Below are 20,957 nucleotides of genomic sequence, written 5' to 3' on the forward strand. Positions count from 1 at the left end.
ACTGACTGAATGAAATAAACAAAAAATGTATGTAATATTTGGAATTAAGAGCAAGCGATAAATATTTTAATTCATAGAAAACACATCACTTTTCTACAAATCAGTAGATTAAAACAAGCAATAAGAAATCAAACGGTTGAACATATTTATTTATTCTGCTCAGCAAGTTTAAGAAGGTCATAAAATGTAGATAGCCTAGACAGAGAGGCTGAAGGAAAGATATAGTTTGGTTTAATTTACAACAATCTTGCAGCAGTGAGCGTTGGTCCAGTCAATCTTAGCGCACTGGCAGTGACAGGTCTGTTTGTCTCTGATGTCCCAGGAGCCGCAGGCCATCCCACACGCACAGGCATAAGGAGTGTAACCTGCAGAGTGAAAGGAAAAACCTGTTACAAAGAAAATCTGAAAGTGGTCAAAATATCTGGATGCTTAACCCCTCCCATGCTGGTGACGAACCCCAGCCGTCACGCCCCGCGGTGGGCGTGTGCTGATGACGGCTGGGGTTTGTCACGGCCCGCCCTGTTCTTTTGTTTACCGCACAGCGGTAAAATCGCGGCCGCAGCGAAAGGGTTACAAAAAGGCACAGAACTCGGAATGGCAAAAGTGGAGGGTCACTTAAAAATGCTATATATTTATAACTGCCATTTTAATTAATTTTATGGTAGTAGGCGAAGCAGATCTTTTTACCTCTAGTGGAAGATAGCATGCACATGACTGTTTTTGGTTTCAGCAAATGCATATAGAGCCTGTTGCATAGAGGTTTTTATGGACTGAATGGATTGCCAAATTGCCGGATAGTCTGTCATCTCGAGGACTGCTTTAGGCTCACAAATTAATATGGCAAAACAAAAATGGTATATGACATTACAACGCACGCCGTTCCCGCACATACTTTTACCATGCATGTCTTTACTGCATAGCTTTTACGACGCATGCCTTTAATACACAGATGCCTTTACCACATATGTATATTTAAAGTATGTAAAAACCTCATATATGTGTGTGTGTATTACTTAATATGAGCCCCTCTTACATTACTTCTAACTTTTTCTCACCACTAAACCATAAAATTACCCATTCCTTCCTTTACAACTACCCACCCCTAAATTCTAAGTGTAATATTTAATTTAATTGTTTTCTTTTTTTAGGGGGGACGCCTAAGACCCCCCTTTTTTAAATTTACTCTTACCCTTCCTTTACCCCTACCCAGCCCCAAAACCCTAAAATTAATTGTACCTCCCTTTACCACTACCTACCCCAATCAATAAATGTACTTTTACCTCCCTTTACCACAGCCCACCACTAAACCCTAAAATGACCCGTACCTACCTTTACCACTGCCCCTAAACCCTAAAATTAACTTTATCCCCTTTACCACTGCCCACCCCAAAACCCTAAAATTACCCTTACAACCCTTTACCTTTACCATTACCTACCAAAACAAGCTTCCGAGGACCGGTTTCTGGCATTCTAGTCGTCTTCAGCCCGGCTTGCTTGAATCCAGTACTGCTTTTGGCCACCACAAGTGTGGCAGGGTATGCTCAGACGTGAGTCCCTTGCTCACTTTGCCACTGGATTCAAGCAAGCCGGGCTGAAGACGGCTGGAATGCCAGAAACCGGTCCTCGGAAGCTTGTTTCCAGTCCAGGGAAGACATGGCTTGGCAGTTCGGGCTGTTCGGGCTGGACTGTTCCCATGAGGCACAGGGTCAGACTGATTTGCATGTAGCCATGCCTGAACTGGGGTGGCAGAGTGGGCTAAAGAACGGTGATGGATTAAAGCCAGATCTTTTGACTGGGTGTGAGTGTTTGATTGATTCAGATGCTCCGTCCATCACCACCCCCTTTTGTACCGATTTTGGCCACCACAAGTGTGGCAGGGTATGCTCAGACGTGAGTCCCTTGCTCACTTTGCCACTGGATTCAAGCAAGCCGGGCTGAAGACGGCTGAAATGCCAGAAACCGGTCCTCGGAAGCTTGTTTCCGGTCCAGGGAAGACATGGCTTGGCAGTTCGGGCTGGACTGTTCCCATGAGGCACAGGGTCAGACTGATTTGCATATAGCCATGTCTGAACTGGGGTCGCAGAGTGGGCTAAAGAACGGTGATGGATTAAACCCAGATCTTTTGACTGGGTGTGAGTGTTTGATTGATTCATATGCTCCGTCCATCACCACCCCCTTTTGTACTGACTTCTATGGAAGACACGCAAGCTCCAGTGCTACTTGCAGGGTGGTGCCGCCTTGAGGCTCACATCAGCGCCTGAAAAGTGGAGCAGGTTTCTGGAAGGAGATGACATCAACCCACTTGGGTAATGAACTATAGTGTAATTTTCGATAAGACAAGCATGCCCACAGGGAACATTGAAAATCCGCACTACAACAACTGGAAGCCTGTGGGAGGGCCACGTCCATTTAGGCAGGTTGTTTAAATTTCGACAGGTGTGTGATCAACTTTGCTTTTCTTCAAGAACACACGCCACTGACGAAGGGATGAGACTCCTGAAACGCGTTTGGCATTTTATTTTATTTTGATGTTACTCACTGTCAGCAGCCTGCATGCAAGTCGCTAATAAATGAAGTGAGCAATTTTTTGTGTTTAAGGCTTCACTCCGTTTGGGGCTGCCTGTGTGTTTAGATGTGTACGGCTGTTGCCCAGCAGCGGAGTGAGACCCACTGCTGGAAGCAGGTCCTTGATGGCTCCATGACGTGCCGACTTCTATGGAAGACACGCAAGCTTCGGGGCGACTTGCAGGGTGATGCCGCCTTGAGGCTCACATCAGCGACTGAAAAGCGGAGCAGGTTTCTGGCAGGAGATGACATCAACCCACTTGGGTAATGAATTGTAGTGTAATTTTCGTGAAGACAAGCATGCCCACAGGGAACATTGAAAATCGGCACTACAATGACCAGAAGGCCGTGGAAGGGCCATGCCCATTGAGGCGGGTTGTTTAAATTTGGACAGGTGTGTTATCAACTTTGCTTTTCTTCAAGAACACAGGCCACTGACAAAGGGATAAGACTCCTGAAACGAGTTTGGTATTTTATTGACTTTTGATGTTCTTCACTGTCAGCAGCCTGCATGCAAGTCGCTAATAAATGAAGTGAGCAATTTTTCGTGTTTGAGGCTTCACTCCGTTTGGGGCTACCTGCATGTTTGGAGTGGATATATATATACTCATTGTATTCAGCACATGGATCGGCGGACTTGCACCTCAAAGGTTGAAACGTATACGGGCACCCAGGGGGGCTTCAGGACTTTACAGAAACCGGACATAACGCGCCTTGCCCTGCATGTCATCAGTGCCACAAGGATGAAAACTTTGATCGAATTTCCCCACGTACTGCCTGCCCAGTTATGAGGTATTCTGGGAGCTGTAGTACCTACTGTATTGCAGCAGGCGGACGATCACATGGTTGGGGAGATGTGTGCTCCTAACATTGGGAGGACTGCAGGACTATTTAAATGTGAAGGCGTGGTCGTGTTCAAGGTTAGCAGCGGCATCCGACGAAGGCTCCATTGCCGAAATGCATCATGCCTAAACTGCTGTCCAATAAAGGCTTTTCCCTGGATTCCTCGTGTGGCCTCTTCCTTCTGCTCGTCGGAGGGGTTTTGTAGATATATATATATATATAAGTGCGGGATTTTAAACACCAACAAACAATATTTGTTTTTCAAAAGTGAGGCCCCCATCATCCTGAAATCGGACTGTCAGCACGTTGCATTTTGGGACTGGGAGTCCCCAACACTAACGAAAGTCAAGACAATCTGAATCAGGTGAGCCCACCACCACTTGGAAGGAGGAGCTTAGAATAAATGCCGAGTGGGAGCTGACACTGTTTAAGGACTAAGGCGTTCAGAAGAAGGCGCACGCCGAAACCGGTCAACGCTACTGTTTACTGAATAAATAATGAAGTAAAGCCCAGCTGTGTCCCGGGAGGTCTTCTTTACATGGGAGAGAGTGAATGAATGTAAAGCGCAGTTCCAATGAAGCGCACGAAGGGACCCTTTCGCTGTGAGGCCGTGGCTTTCATTGGAGAAAAGGAGTGGTTACAGAGGAGTCGGATCCATCCACGGCCCGCCATCGAAACCTGTGAGGCAGCTTGTTAACATCGGTGTCAGATGGGGCGGAGAGACGCAGATACCCTATCTATACCTGCAAGTGGATTACCACAGGGGAGATGGCATGAAAGTGCGGGATTTTAAACACCAACAAACAATATTTGTTTTTCAAAAGTGAGGCCCCCATCATCCTGAAATCGGACTGTCAGTACGTTGCATTTTGGGGCTGGGAGTCCCCAACACTAACGAAAGCCAAGACAATCTGAATCAGGTGATTCCACCACCACTTGGAAGGAGGAGCTTAGAATAAATGCCGAGTGGGAGCTGACACTGTTTAAGGACTAAGGCGTTCAGAAGAAGGCACACGCCGAAACCGGTCAACGCTACTGTTTCCTGAATGAATAATGAAGTGCGGTCCCGCTGTGTCCCGGGAGGTCTTCTTTACATGGGAGAGAGTGAATATATATATATATATATATATATATATATATATATATATATATATATATATATATATATATATATATATATATATATATATATATATATATCCACACAATCTGTTCGGGAGGACAGAACACAAATTTATTATGCCCACGCCGCTGTCTTCTTTTGTTCTTTTGGGAGTTCCCGAACAGACTGTGTGGATTATAATTAGTGGTTGCTGCCATTGCTGCAGGCACCGAGGTCGAAAGGAAGGTGATCGGCTAAGTGCGGCAAATCAGAAGATATATATATATGACCAGTATTAAAACGATAATCCCCGCTGTGTCCTTTCGGTTTCTTGCAAAGGAGATTTTGTTGGTATATATATATATATATATATATATATATATATATATATATATATATATATATATATATGAGGTACATGGCGCTCCTTAGGCAACACACAGCAAATCAGCCGATCAGTAGACACAGGAACCAGCAAGACCCGTAGTTTGGTGCAAATGTTTTTATTTAGTATTTAGCCCAGCACCAGTCCGCCATGACGCGTTTCGGCTAGAAATAGCCTTGATCATATATATATATATATTCACAGAAAAAACCATAGGTTATAGTGGATATATAGTTAGGAATTTGCATTTACAAAACCTTGAAAATTCAATGAAAAAACCATAGGTTATAGGCCATATATAGTTAGGAATTAGCATTTACAAAACCTTATTTTACTCGCATAAAACCATTGAAATTCCATATATAGTTAGCTAACTATAAGCGCTAACTATATATCGCGCACCCGCAATCCACTGCTGATGATGTCACATATTACATCATTCATGACATGGTCAGTGACATCACTGATGACATCACTGATTACAACATCCAGTGACTGTATGTTTCTGTAAAGTTAAAATATGTTTCACATATTGAAGAATGAGTGGATGTATAAGTGTCTGGATGAAGAATTTAGTAGGTGCATGACTGACTGTATGAGTGAGTGATTAAATGTGTCTCACTGAGTACATGGGTTAGTGACTAAACTGTCTTAATTCGTGCATCAGTATGTTTGTTGTTGTGTAAGCTGCTGCATGTGTTGATCAGTAGCTATAAGAGTAGCCATATGGGTTATTGATTGGTTGCCCAAATATTTGAATGGGAGGCTGAGTGTGTGTGTGGGTGGCTGGGAGGTGCGTGACTCTGTGCATAGATGTGTAAGCAGTTGATTCACTAGGAGTATGAGTTCAAGAGTGCATGTGGAAACAGCTATATGAGCGGTTGACTGTGCATGGGTGTGTTGGTGAGTGAATGGATTTCTCATTGCTACATGTGCAAGTAAGTACGTATGTAAAACACAATACATGTGAGAGTTGAGATATATAAATAACTGAACATAAGAGCCAGTGAATGTGTGAGTGGCTGTATCGATCACTGTGAGCTTGTATCAGGGATTATATAAGAGAGTAAATATGTGTTATTATATGTTTGAATAAGTAAGATGTGTATAACTGTATAGTTGAGGAAATGGAGGTGTGATTGATTCTTTGCATGACTGACTAGGTGTGTGAGTAAGTCCATGGATGAGTGACAGTCTGTGAGTGTCTGTTTATACTGAGTGTATGTAAGGTTATATTAGAGTCTGAAGAGGTTCATTGTATTATCACATGAGTGATGTGATCAGTGATGACAAATGAGATGTCATCAGTGATGTCATTTGAGTTGTCATCAGTGATGTCATTTGAGATGTCATCATTGATATCATTTGAGTTGTCATCAGTGATGTCATCTGAGATGTCATCAGTGATGTCATCAGTGATGTCACTGACCATGTCATGAATGATGTAATATGTGACATCATCAGCAGTGGATTGCGGGTGCGCGATATATAGTTAGCGCTTATAGTTAGCTAACTATATATGGAATTTCAATGGTTTTATGCGAGTAAAATAAGGTTTTGTAAATGCTAATTCCTAACTATATATGGCCTATAACCTATGGTTTTTTCATTGAATTTTCAAGGTTTTGTAAATGCAAATTCCTAACTATATATCCACTATAACCTATGGTTTTTTCTGTGAATTTCATTGGTTTTTTAATAGCAAATATGAAAAGCTTTAAAATGTCAAGTACGTGATAGATAAAAACATTTTCGTATTTATGCACGCTGATGTGCTTTGAACGCTGCCCCCCCCCCCCTCCCCTCTTTTGCCTTTGTTAGTACTCTCTCTTTGCAGATACAGAAGGGTAGTTAACGCAGGCCTTTACCCCCGTTGTAATCCGTCGTACCTCCTTGTCTCTCCATTTGATTGATTGTTGTCCAAGCATTTACTGTTTTAGAATTGGTTCTCTTTGGATCATTCTCTATTTACAAACAAGCACAAAGTCGCAATACTCTGTTTAGTCTTTGCAGATAGTGAAAAATCGTGTAAAAAAATAAAAGTAATCGAGCAAAATCAGTAGGCCACTAATTGGATCTCTTTTTGACCTCGCTAAAATAGAAATATTAGGAACAACCCTTCTTGAGAAATACGAAAATAGTGAGATGAACTGAGCTCCACACCATGAGGGCTGCAAGACAGCTCGGCTCCATCACCCATCCCGCACAAAATAACGACAAACCCCATGCAAATATTAAAAATATAGACAACACACCAGCAAAGAAATAGGGTAAAACATTTTATTAAAAAACTATTTACATAACGTTGGTTTATAAGATGATGTCAGTAGTGGACCGATGTGTGAATAGATCGAAAACAGCACAAGGCTCCAAGATCCGGATAGCAAGCTCCTGGATGTTGGGTGCCATAGTTTAGAGTTCTGAATTTCAGCCTTTTCCAATGCCTGTGCTTTGTTGAATCAAAACGGCGGCTTGACACAAAGCTGACTCAAGCGTTGTTACTGATGCTATGCAGACCAAAACTGGTTTTCAGTTTGTACATTTTTCTAGATTTTTCAATCCAAGTTTGGTTGACTTTGTAGAACGATGGCTTCAGATTTTCAACATACGGTGTGGTGGCGCTGACTGGGAGGGGGCGCTTCGCTCCTGCCCCCTCCCCAAGTAAGATTTTCATACGTGAAAGTACGTTAATGGTTTTGGTCCCCGAGATGCTTCGATGTCACTACCATTCTCAAATAGCATAAGTTCTGGATGTTGGGTGCCATAGTTAAGAGTTCTGAGCAGCGCTTGTAACACTGTCTGAAGCTTATTTCCTCCTACTGCAGCTTCACTATTCTCAAAGTAAGTGAGTGTCGTTTGTGGACCTGACTGCATTAGAAAACAATATGATATGTTACCTTCCTAAACAGCTTGACGGAGGCCCCTGAGGGGCGCTGTGATGGCCATGGACTCGGAGAAGACGCTTGGCTCCGACACCCTCCCCAAGTCTTATAGCACTGGTGTAGCCTGAGATCGCCCCCGACATAGGCGGCCGGCTCCCGGGGTCCGGCGGTACTTTTTGCCTTTTGATGACTCTTCAATTCTGGACCTTGTCCCACAATCCGTTTGACCTGAAGACAAGCTGTAGTGAGGCGCCCCTTTATCGTTTTAGTTGCCATTCCGCCCGCTTTTGCTACACTGTGCCTCTTCCGCCATTCAGCTGTTTTCCGCCCGCTCTTGCGACTACAGCGTCTCGCTCACCATGTAGTTGAGATGCGCCCGCTCTAGCGGTGCAGCGATAGGCGGCTGCCACAGGACTCTCAAAATGGCGGCCGGCTCTTCGGTTTTGGGCCTGGTCCACTAAAATGGCCCTGGGACACCTTGGAACTCGGACGCTTGTCTGCTAGGGCTTGGATCCCATTCTCGAAAAGCGTCCCCTCAGCCGTGAAGATTCTACAAAAGTCTTGGGGGCCTCCGACTCCCGCAGGCTTCTGGTGGGGAGCGGCTGCCATGATTGCTCGTGGAATGGCCACGACGGAGCTACGAGATGGTAGTGGTCTCATGCTGACGCCAGCTTTAGTCTGAAACATCCAGAAACACTGTAGACTACCAATTCGATCAGTTCCGGTAGCGCCCCAACATGACCCGGAAGAGAAGAACTTGCCCTCCCCTCTTTGACTGATGGTTCTTGTTGCCTGTCCCCTCTGTTGTCATTTAACAGAACTTTTTGGACTGCTGAAAGGGGTTGTGTTCTGAACGCTGGTTGGTGGAGACATTTAGACTATATTCTTGACCTACGTTGTCGCGTAATGCGTTTTATGACACGCCGCGTTAGCGCACCCGGAAGTGATCCGCGGCGCGCAGCGCGTAACGTAAGCATAACAGGTCATGTGACTTGTTAATAAAACTTTTCATTGGTTCATTTTACTTTTGTTAATTTAATGATGAAAAGCTTGGTCATATGACCTAAAAATTACGCTTTTTATTATTTTCGAACAATATTTTTTTTTCAAACATATGTTATAATATTCCAGGCTAATGTACTTTCCCGGAAAATTTACAACTGTCTGGCAAGTAAAATATATTCCTTTTTCGAGAAAAAGGGCGTTTCTTCCTTCCATGACGGAGCCGTTGAGTAAAAGAGATTCGGCCTGCTGTCTTAGTCGCCGATACGCCTGATTATCAGATTCTTATCGATCACTTTATGTTGCAGACATGAAAAACACAACTGCCCTTGACCATTTATCTTTACTGCGTTCCTACATATTATACCTTTTATCCGTCATGTAATTGGACTGCTTTATTTCACTTGCCTTTTACTGATTCGAAAACAGTCACTAAAAGTAAAAACTTTACAAATGAAAATACTACTACCGTGTTTTGTTTTAAAAACCTTTATTGTAAAAATGTCAGTATACAAATACGGGCCTATAACCACGTGGGCCGGCCACGGAGCAAACTCAAATCGTATATGATGAGGAGACATTTACACTGTAGAAGAACGTAACGAGCGGGCCATTAGGTGACAAGAACAAAGGTGTCTAACAGTTGCGGTATCGGTGGACGTACATTTTGTAATTAAAATACGACAGGGCCACTTACAATAACATTTTCTAGATATACATTTGCGGGCAAAGAGTTACGAGTCCCATTTATACCGGCGCCATTTTGGGCGAGGCCGGGCAGGTCCAAGATATAGTCAAAATGTCTCCACCAACCATCGGCCAGACCAGAACCCCTTTCGGCCCTTTATGTTACAAGATGATGTCTTCCATTCAGAAAATATTGGTGGCAGCATTTTGAAAGGAAACAGAAACAGCCGTTCTCCTAGTGAGTTTCACATTGTTACATTTAGGAAGAATGTTGAAGAGTAGTATGTGGAAAATCTGAAGCCATTTTTCTACAAACTCTCAATCAGACTTGGATGGAAAAAAAAACCTGAAGAATGTACAAACTGAAAACCAATTTTTGTCTGTATAGCACCAACAGTAACGCTTGAGTCAGCTTTGTGTCAAGCCGCCATTTTCATTCAATCAATAGCGTCCCCCTGCACACATTCAGGGACCTGGTCGTGTCTTCAGATGAAACGCATTGTAGGAAAAGAAGCAGAAAGGAAAAGGAAAAAAGTTCCGCCGGACCTAGTGAAGCTGCAGCAGGTGCAAATAAGCTTCAGACAGTCTTACAAGCACTGCTCAGAACTCTCAACTGAGGCACTCAACATCCAGGACTTGCCATTCGGATCTTGGCGCCTTGTATTTTTGTTTTGTTTTTGATGGAAGGGAAAGAACAAAAAACAGACATTGAAAAAGGCTCAACAGTGCAGGGCGCCTTGTGCTGGTTCCGACCTATTCACACATCGGTCCGCTACTGACATCACCTCATAAACCAACGGGGCACCCCACGCCGACTTTCGGCGCAGCATTGTAGGATGGACACACCAGTGCGGCAATTTGATGGACACCACCTCGGTGCCATCCAGATCTCGGCGCGTTCATTCATTCAATAGCGTCCCCCTGCACACATTCAGGGACCTGGTCGTGTCTTCAGAAGAAACGCATTGTAGGAAAAGAAGCAGAAAGGAAAAGGCAACAAGTTCCGCCGGACCTAGTGAAGCTGCAGCAGGTGCAAATAAGCTTCAGACAGTTCTACAAGCACTGCTCAGAAATCTCAACTGAGGCACTCAACATCCAGGACTTGCCATTCGGATCTTGGCGCCTTGTGCTGGTTCCGACCTATTCACACATCAGTCCACTACTGACATCACCTCATAAGCCAACGGGGCACCCCACACCGACTTCCGGCGCAGCATTGTAGGATGGCCACACCAGTGCAGCCACTTGCTGGACACCACCTCGGTGCCATCCGGATCTCAGCGCGTTCGAGTCACTGTGCTGGAAGAGTGACCGGAACTCAGCTGAACACGCCGTCTTTTGGCGCAGCATTGTAGGATGGCCACACCAGTACGGCAATTTGCTGGACACCACCTCGGCGCCATCCGGATCTCGGCGCGTTCGAGTCACTGTACCGCAACAGTGACCGCAATTCAGCTGGACACGCCGTCTTTCGGCGCAGCATTGTAGGATGGCCACACCAGTGCGGCAATTTGCTGGACACCACCTCGGTGCCATCCGGATCTCGGCGCGTTGTGCTGCCTTCGGCCTATTCGCACATCGGTCCGCTACTGACGCCGCCTCACGTGCCAACGGATTTTCTACGCTTTTTGTAGCCCTATGTCGCATAACAGGTCATGTGACTTGTTTATAAAACTTTTCATTGGTTCATTTTACTTTTGGTTTCCTAAAGATGGAAGGCTTGGTCATATGACCTAAAAATAACACTTTTCATTGGTTTAGAACATTTTTTTTTCCCAAACGATGAAAGCCCCACCTTGTTTCTGGATCATTCAGACTGAAGCTGGCGTCAGCATGAGAGCACCACCATCTCGTGGCTCCGTCGTGGTCATTCCGCGAGCAATCATGGCAGCCGCTCCCCACCGAAAGCCTGCGGGAGTCGGGAGCCCCCAAGACTTTTATACAATCTTCACGGCTGAGGGGACGCTTTTCGAGAATGGAGCCCAAGCCCTAGCAGGCAAGCATCCGACTTCCAAGGTGTCCCAGGGCCATTTCAGTGGACCAGGCCCAAAACCGAAGAGCCGTCCGCCATTTTAAGAGTCATGTGGCAGCCGCCTATCGCTGCACCGCAAGAGTGGGAACAACTCAACTACATGGTGAGCGAGACGCTGTAGTCGCAAGAGCGGGCGGTAAACAGCTGAATGGCCGCCACCTGGGGAGGCCCGTTCACGCCGCCTCCCCCCCCCCCCCCCGGGCCGCCGCACGCCAATTTTCGGAGCAGCATTGTAGGATACCAAAACCAGTGCGGCAGTTTACTGGACATCACCTGGGTGCCTGTCGTACATGTTGTGTCAGCCATGTGACACTGGACACAGACCGCTACTGACGAGGCCTCCCCCCGCACCACCCGGGACGCCCCACGCTGTTTTTCTGTGCTGCATTGTAGGATCCCTAAACCAGTGCGGCACCCAGGCGACATCACCTGGGTGCCGTCCAGAACTCTGCACGTTGTGCTGCCTTGGGACTATTCGCACAACAGACCGCTACTGACGAGGCCTCCCCCCGCCCCACCCGGGACGCCCCACGCCAATTTTCGGAGCAGCATTGTAGGATCCCTAAACCAGTGCGGCACCCAGGCGACATCACCTGGGTGCCGTCCAGAACTCTGCACGTTGTGCTGCCTTGGGACTATTCGCACAAAAGACAGCTTCTAACCATTGTTGCTTTTTGTGTTAATAAATGTTTAAATGTTTTTAGTTTTTGTTCTGTTCATTATCGTTAAAAGTTAATAAAGTTTTATAACCTTACTTTGTTGGAGTGTTATCTATTTTTTGAAAAACGGGTGAATGGGGCCTTGAATCGGGTTATTGTCATGTGTGGGCTTTGGAAGTGTGCTGCTGCAGGATCGGACATTTCAAACTCAAATGCACGTTCTTTTTCTAACCTTTCCGAAGCATGGAGCGCAATAGCAGGCAGAGAAAGGGTGATGCACGTGTTGAACACTACCTGACCTGGCAAGTTGCTGGCAGTGCCCCCCCGCCCGCTCCTGAAAGAGGGCACACACACACCGCCGCCCCGAGTACTTCAGAAATCTTTAAAAGACCATGCGCTTGTTCATGAGGCTTAAATGGTTTATCACCTCTTCTAGAACCCCTACATCGACCCTCTGACGTTTCATGGAAAAATTACCATGTAACACAATACCAAGCCCTATCAGCTGAAACCCCCAAGGAATCGTGGGGCATATTATCAAGGGGGTTTATCTCCGCTTTTTTTGGCTTTAAAAACCATGAAAGCGGAGATAAAATTATTTCCCTATTATCAAGCTGTCGCTAACACCAGTTAGTGACACCTAAAAGGAGATAGCGACCATCTTGGGCCCGGCTTTGCATGTCAGTGATACTTATCACTAATGACATGCAAAGTGGCGTGCCAAGATGTTAGCGACTGGAAACAGTCCCTAACATCGCTACCTTCTATTACCAACTTTTGGAGATATTCGCACTAAGCGCGAATATCTCCAAAAGCTAACACCTGCCCTGAGCAGTTCTTAGCCATGTTATCCAATGGGAGGTGGATAACATGGCTAAGAGCATTAGGTCGATAATACATGAATATCGCTGACTTTTCTGCGATAATAGCAAGGTTTATCTGCGATAAAAATCGCCGATGTGCGGCGATAATTTTTGTCTCTAAACAAGTTATAGACAAAAATTATCGCTAGTTGTTAGTAATATGCCCCCGGGTTTTTGCTTGCAGAAATCGGGAGGCGGGAGACTAGCACTGAAATCAGTACTCACACGCCTGAATCAGGAGAATTGGCATGTCTGAATTCTCTACAGCTGGGGCCATAAACTACATCCGCAGGGGTAGGTGATAGCCTGGGACCAGCCTGGCATCTAAAATGGCTGCCGTGCACGACAAAATTGTGGCATTCGAAAAAAGGCAAGATGGCGCAGCCGCTGGAAGAGATATATCAACATATATCAGCCTCCTCAGCCACCCCCAGGAAACATAGGGGATTAGGATATGTCTCCCGCACCCCCTTATACCTAGTACTTTAATTAACGAAGCACAAAATGGCGAATTCCCGTTTCGCTACCAGTTTGCGGCCCAGTTCGCGGCCCGTGAAGCGCTTCTCCCGTGAAAAATCATTTTTTTTTTTATTTTCCCCACGGGACCCTTTAATAACCCCAACAACATTCCTAGGGGGTCAAGAGGGGGATACCTTGCCCCCTTTCATTAAATTCCCCCTTAGTTTTTCACCTTTTCTTCTCTCTCGATCCTACCGAGAGACAAGATGGCGGCCGCTCCGGACTGTCACGCAGCAAAAAAAAAAAAAAAGCTCACGCACAGCCGCTGGAAGAGATGTATCAACATATATCAGCCTCCTCACCCACCCTCAGGAAACATAGGGGATTAGGATACGTCTCCCGTACCCACTTATAACTAGTAATTTAATTTACGAAGCACAAAATGGCGAATTCCCGTTTCGCTACCAGTTCGCGGCCGCGCTTCTACCGTGAAAAATCATTTTTTTTTTATTTTCCCCACGGGACCCTTTAATAACCCCAACAACATTCCTAGGAGGTCAAGAGGGGGATACCTTGCCCCCTTTCATTAAATTCCCCCTTCGTTTTCCACCTCTTCTTCTCTCTCGATCCTACCGAGAGACAAGATGGCGTCCGCTCCGGACTGTTTAGAATGTTGACAGACACCGGAGAGCCAATCAGCTTTCTGCGCGCAAAGTTCCGATAAGCGAAAAGTAAGCGGACCGGATCGCTGCCCAGAGCGCTGTTACAGATATATATCTTGGTTTGAACGTTAATTTCTCAAAAACTACTGGAGCACATATATTGAGACCTAGCAAAGGCACATCGGGCTAACAGTCCCTACAATTTTGCCAAGTTTCGTGCAAATCCATTCAGCCGTTCGAGCTAAAAGTGAGTCCAACCGCCCTATGGAAAACTCAATGCAAAAAACGCGTTTTGGGACCCCCCTTTTTTCTCAGCCCCCCCTTGACGAAACCCCACCAAATTTTCAGGAGCTGCTCAGAAACAAAATGTGCCATTTTCCTGAAAATTTCAGCCGATTCCATCCACAAACGCCAAAGTTATTAGACATAGAATTTTCAAAAGTCCCATAGGGAAAAAATTCTAACTATATATACCTACTGGCGAACGCCAGTAGGTAATATATATATATATATATATATATATATATATATATATATATATATATATATATATATATATATTTATATATATATATGATTGCCACAATTCGCTATGTTGCACGAAAGTAGACGGCACTCAAAAAAGTCTCTTATCCAGGTGATATTTTATTGGCAGACCCCCTGCCCCCTCGACAAACGCGTTTCACCACTTGGGCTTCGTCCGTTTCAACCGGATTACAGTGAAAAACGCCATTTTATCCCCACCTCCTCCTCGTCATAGAAAGAGGACTGAATCATGCCAAATTGGCGGCCATCTTATCATGTGCATCATTTCTTTAAAAACAATGTTAATGAAAGTTATACATGGTAGGGTAAATGGTATATATGAAGTGCTCCAGCAGTTTAAAAACAACATAAAAATATTCAAACGATATTTCAACATTTCAAATCCTCGCATATACCACATCTCATTTAAAACGGGACAATAAAAGAGAAACAATTCATTTCTGAACATGATGTTATCATTCCGCCTTATCGATCATATATGCTTTCTCTCAGAAACCGTTTCTGTTATAACAATATTTTAAATAATGTAACATTGTACATTACGGTAATCGTTGTTCAGTTAGATGTTATATCTAATGTCCCCCATTATTATAGATATGCGAGTGTGTAGTTTTGCCCTGTATGGGCATGATTATTTTTTGCACACAGATCCCTGTTTTGCAATTGCGCCCTATATGGGCATGTCAGTTCATACAGCTAGACGGTTCATAGTACTCACTGTTGTTGGGAGGTAGTGATATTCAATAATATACATTTCCACATCATCTCCCTACCTCTCGTGACACAGATTCTATTTATTGACCACAACTGATACTCATTTTGCTACCTCTCTTAAGGCTATTCCAGATGTACCCATAATTCCTCATCATTGTTCAATCCTCTCGGTTGCATACTTTGGAGGTCAATGATGTACCTGGATTCCATTGCTCTCAATGATCTAACTTTGTCGCCCCTACGTTCCTTCCTGTTTAGCTGGTCAATAAGGAAGAATGACAATAGGTCCCTATTGCTATTGTGGTGGGTTTCAAAGTAGCGTGCCACAGGATAACTTTTATCCCTATTGGTTATGGCACGCATGTGCTCCAGGATACGTTTTTTCACCGGATTGATTATACTACCGATGTATCTCTTGGAGCACGGGCATTCCAGGCAGTAGATCACATATTCTGAATTACAGTTCAGTAATTTTGTGATTGTTCTTACGGGACGTGGATCATTGGGTCTCCCTTCATACTTTATCCGTTTTTTACTGTACTTGCACGCCTTACAGTGCATGCAAGGATAGAACCCACATACGGGTTTTTTGATAGAAGTTTTTGGGGAGTTCTCAAAGTGGCTATTGGTCAAATGGTCACTGAGAGATTGGCACCGTCTATAAGTTACAGAAGGTCTAGGGGGTAGCATATTCTTCAGTACGGGGTCTGTTTTGAGAATATGCCAATTATTGTTAAATATTTGTACCAATTCACTGGATCTCATATTGCAAGTAGTTATCATTCTAGTTGTTCCCTCTGATTCTGCCTCCTTTATTTTTGTTTTTATCAAATCTTTTCTTTCAAGGAGGTCAGCTCTACTTACTGCACTCGCTAATGATGTTTTCGAGTAGCCTCTGTCTTGAAACCTACACACAGCTTCATCTCTGGCCTGAGCGAAATCTTTAGGATCTGAACAATTCCTCTTCAGGCGGAGTAATTACCCAAAGGGGATATTCCTTATCATACTCCTTGGATGATGGCTCGCCGCATGTAATACGGTATTGCTCGCTGTGGGTTTGCGATAGAGATTGGTTTGTAAGGAGCTTCTTTTTACAAAAACCTCTAGGTCAAGATAGTAAACAGATGTGTCACTGATATTACTAGTGAATCTCAAGTTGAGATGGTTGTCATTTAGCGCTGCAACGTATTCCTCAGCCGAGGATCTGTCGCCTCGCCAAACGACAAACAAATCATCAATGTATCTTGCCCAGATCATGATGCGATCCAGCCATTTGTCATTGGTTCCCACCCAGGCCACGCGCTTCTCCCACCAACCCACAAACAAGTTTGCGTAGCTGGGGGCGAAGCACGTGCCCATAGCGGTCCCCCTGATCTGTCTGTACATGTTATCTGCAAATAAAAAGATGTTATTGTGGAGGCAGAACTCCGTCATTCACAAAAGCATACAGTTGTGTCGATGGTATCTGATATTTTTAGTGCCAAGAAACCATTTAATTGTAGAGATGCCCTCCTGATGATCTATACAGGTATATAGATTGGCAACATCAAGGGTAATCAGAAGCATGTTCGATTCCCATGTGATGTTAGAAAAGGTGTTGGGGTCCCTGTCTTTACTGTAGTTGGTTAGATACACTAAACCATGTCTCCTAAGTAGGTTTAAGGTTAGAAATAGAAGTGATTCTTGGAGGCAAGATGGCCGCTGACAGGTTGTGGTGAGGAGTCGCTCCTGACTACCTCCTGGCTATACCCCCTGTAGGCTAAATATTTAGGATGAATCCCTGTTCCCCAGATGGCGCTTGAGATCTGGCTTCGCATAAGTCTGCTGGGATTATCCTTTGTCAGAAAAGTGCTCAATAGAAGATTCGGCTTCTCTTGGCTGCAACTAAAAGCAGCAAGTCGTCTTAGTGGAAAGTATTCTGAAAATAAGTTGCCGTTACCACCGCGACCCTCGAAGCCAGAAAAGGAGAAGGAGAAGGAAAAAAAGATAAACCGCAGCCGGACTTTTCCTCGGGCAAGCAGAAGCAGAATGCGGACCCTGGGAAGATCGAGGCAGGACCTGGGTCACAGAGGGCACCGGGGGCCATACGGAAATCAACTGCCCCAGCCCCAGCCTCAACGCCGAAAGGAAAGAAAGCAGAGCTACGCGGCAAGGCGCCGGTACAAGAACGATCTAAAAGCGGCCCCGCGGTAATAATCAAAGAAAGCGCAAGCAACGCGGAAAATCAGGCAGCGGGTCCCTCGGGCAAGAATAGAGACATGGGTATGAGGCAGCCTACCGTGATTGAGGCGTTTACCCCAAAAAGCTCTCTGCAGCTCGACGGTGGTTCAGCAGGCACCGGAGGCGTCCTCGAGGACGCTGCAGAGGACACTCCTGCAGACGCTGTTCTGGTCGCTAGGCAACAGCCACGCACTGAGTCAGACCGCGAGGACGGCGGTGATGGCGGTGATGGCAGAAGCAGAGGCAAAGCTGAAGTTGACAGAGCGAGAGGGGAAAAGGATGGTGAGGCAGCTGTGGATCTCGAGCCGAACATACATGCTGGTAAGGGTCACAGCGATGAGCAGGCTGAAATGGTGATAAACCAACCCCATGATGTAGAATGTATGGCTAAAGCTGCAGGGAATGCCGATATGCTTGAAGCCCTTATGCAGGTTGAGGCTGAAATGAAAGCTGGAAAGTCATGGGGCAGCACGGTCAGTTTGGCAAAAAAGGGCAAATCATCAAAGACAGTTGATGTTTCTGAAGGGGCAGAAGGCTCAGTTGAAGGAGACTGTTTTTTTTCAGTTAATAAAGACACGGACGAATCGTTAATGAGTGAGTCTGACACTGAGGAGGACGGAGAGACTACTTCAGGCATGAGCTCATCAGGGAAGGAAAGTACCCAGAAAAAAAGAAGGGTAAAGGGAAGAAAGCATGGGCAAGGACAGGGATCCCCGGCGAGGGGAGGAAAGAAGCTTCTCTGGGACTATTCAGCAACGTCGCAGACGTATGTGGAAGAAAGGTACGCAGGCGGAGTCGCTTCTGATGTAACCCCACTTCCAGCACAGCTGCAAGCTCCCTTGGACATGATCACTAGTACTTTAAAGCAAATGCAGGGGGAGGCTAGAGCTGAAAGTCGAAGGGCAAGGCATGCAACGAAAAAAATCCATAATACTTTAAAAAAAGTCAACAAACTTTATGATGGTATTGTAAGCCGAGTTACGGAGGTGGAGGAGAGGACAGTGAGATTAGAGGATGAGGTGGAAGCCTGGCAGGACTTTAAAGGAACTCAAGAAAAGATAGCGGAAGACTTGCTTTGGAAGATGGAGGAATGTGAAAACCGCCAGCGGAGGAACAACGTTCGCCTCTTGGGAGTGGAAGAAGGGACAGAGGGGCAGAATGTTTTAAAGTTTGTGGTAAATCTCTTAAAAGGAGCATTCCCGGAGTCCGATTGGCAGTGGGAAAAGGAGGTTCAACGAGCCCACAGATTCCCATTCACAGTCAAGAAAGCCAGGGGTGGGGGGGACAACCACCTCTACCCAGAGCTATCCTGATTTATGTAGGCAACTATCTCCTCAGAGAAGAACTTTTGGAAAAAGCAAGGCCAGATAATAGGCGGACATTTGAGGGGACTACCTTCTTCACTAGACCAGATTTCTGCCACGTGACGGTAGAGAGGAGATGGAGGTTGAGGGAGCTTATCAAACCGTTTCAGGCAGTAGGTGCTGAGGGGTATCTGTTATTTCCAGCAAGACTGAAGGTGGTCGTAAGAGGGAAGGTGCTAATGTTTTGGTCGGAGGTTAAGGCTCAGCAGTTCTTGGAAGAGCTTAAACAGCAGAAGAATGGTTGAAGCTCTCAAATGTATGTTATTGGCTTATACACTAAAAAGAAGCACAGAGCACTGTAACTAAGAAAGAAAATAAGGACAGGAAAGGGGAGGATAGGTATATGGGGGAAAAAGACAGGGGAGTAGAGGGGAGTTGTGGGGGGGTCAGGGGGTGGCTAGCGACAGCCACGATCTGCAGCGATCACACATAGGTCTTATGGACCTATTTGCCTGTAAAGGGGGGGAGGGGGTGGGTCAGGAAGGGAGGAGAAGGGGGGACAGGGAGGGTTAAGGGGGTTTAGGGGAAATAAAAAATGTAGAGGAAAAACGGCACAATGTTTAGTACAACACAGGGGTGGACAGTGTAACACACACTTTATTCGGTTATTTCAGCACATTAGTAAGAATAGTAAGAATTTGAAGCAGCTGCTTATGTATGGTCTCATAGTCCCCGGGAAAAGTATGATATCCCTTAAATGAGCTGTAGAATTGCCACTATAAATGTTTGTGGTCTGAACGACTCTGCTAAAAGGCTAAGAGTGGCTGCACTTTTGAGATTGCTGAGACTAGATTTAGTATGTCTGCAAGAAACACACGTGGAGGCATCTAAGAATTACCTTTTGGGACAGCTAGGGTTCATGGTTCTGGCCAATTCTAAACAAGGGTCTAGAAATAGGGGGGTAGCAGTTTTAGGCAGAAGTAGAGACGTGGTGGTAATAAGGAAGAAGGAGGATCAGTGGGGTCGTTGGGTGATTGTGGAGTTAAGTTTTAAAGGTGACATATTTACCCTTGCAACAGTCTACGGGTCAACGGAAGACGATCCTGAGGTTTTTCATTACTTGGACGCAGAGCTAGCACACTGGTCAGAACCAATTGTATTTTGTGGAGATTTAAACATTCATGATCCCTCGAGTTCATTCTTACAGGCAGGGGGTCATTACGGAGGTAGGAAGAAGAAAACATATAGGGCTATAGCAGGGCTAGTTGCACATAACTCACTGACTGATCCATGGATTAAGATTCTCCCAAATAAAGACCCCAGCACATTCTATTCAGCTCCCCATAGAGTGCTTGTTAGGCTAGACTATTTTCTGATCTCGGGATCCTTGATCGGGGGGGGCACAGATTGAAAAACAACCGCGAGTGGTGTCGGATCATAGCCCTGTTATTCTAACTATTAAGATAGGCCAAGGGGGGAGGAAGGAAGCACAATGGACATTTGAAAGAGCACTTTTGACGGATGAGGGGTATAGGAGGTATATGGAGGGTTGGATTAAGGGATTATGGGACATTAACAGAGGTACCGCACCATCAGGAGTGGTTTGGGATGCCTTTAAGGGAGGGGTTAGGGGAGAGACCCTAAGCTTCGTACTCTCATCTCAGAAGAAGGAAAAAGACAGAATTAAGGGGATAAATAGTGAATTACTGAAAGCAGAAGAGGAATTGGGAGTAGCTATAGAAGAACAGCTCTCATTGGAACAACATTTACTTAAAATCGTTTCATTAAAAGCCTCAGCAACAGAACATATAGCTAAAAAAGCAGCAGACAACTACTTAATTAAGAAAGAAGGAGCATATGAGCTCAGTGAGAAAGTGGGACATTTGCTAGCTGTCCGCACTAGGCAGAGATTGGCAGCTGCGGATATCATGGAAATTAGGGACGAACAGGGGGTTAATATCCAAGATACAGAAGGGGTGAGGGAGGTGTTCAGGCGATTTTATGTGGAGTTACACCAGGAGGGCAGTCTAAG

General features: G+C 45.3%; 1 protein-coding gene across 1 annotated transcript in view; it reads right to left on the minus strand.

Moving 5' to 3' along the window:
- Positions 1-210: 210 nt before the first annotated feature.
- Positions 211-20,957, minus strand: part of LOC147748329 (resistin-like) — a 136,125-nt gene continuing 115,378 nt past the window's right edge. Inside the window, exon 3 of the mRNA XM_086936410.1 lies at positions 211-365. Coding sequence (XP_086792536.1) covers positions 232-365 — 134 coding nt within the window. The 3' untranslated portion in view covers positions 211-231. The remainder of the gene's footprint in view (positions 366-20,957) is intronic.

Source organism: Lissotriton vulgaris, chromosome 1_1 (assembly GCF_964263255.1).
Source record: "Lissotriton vulgaris chromosome 1_1, aLisVul1.2, whole genome shotgun sequence".
Classification (NCBI taxonomy): Eukaryota; Metazoa; Chordata; class Amphibia; order Caudata; family Salamandridae; genus Lissotriton; species Lissotriton vulgaris.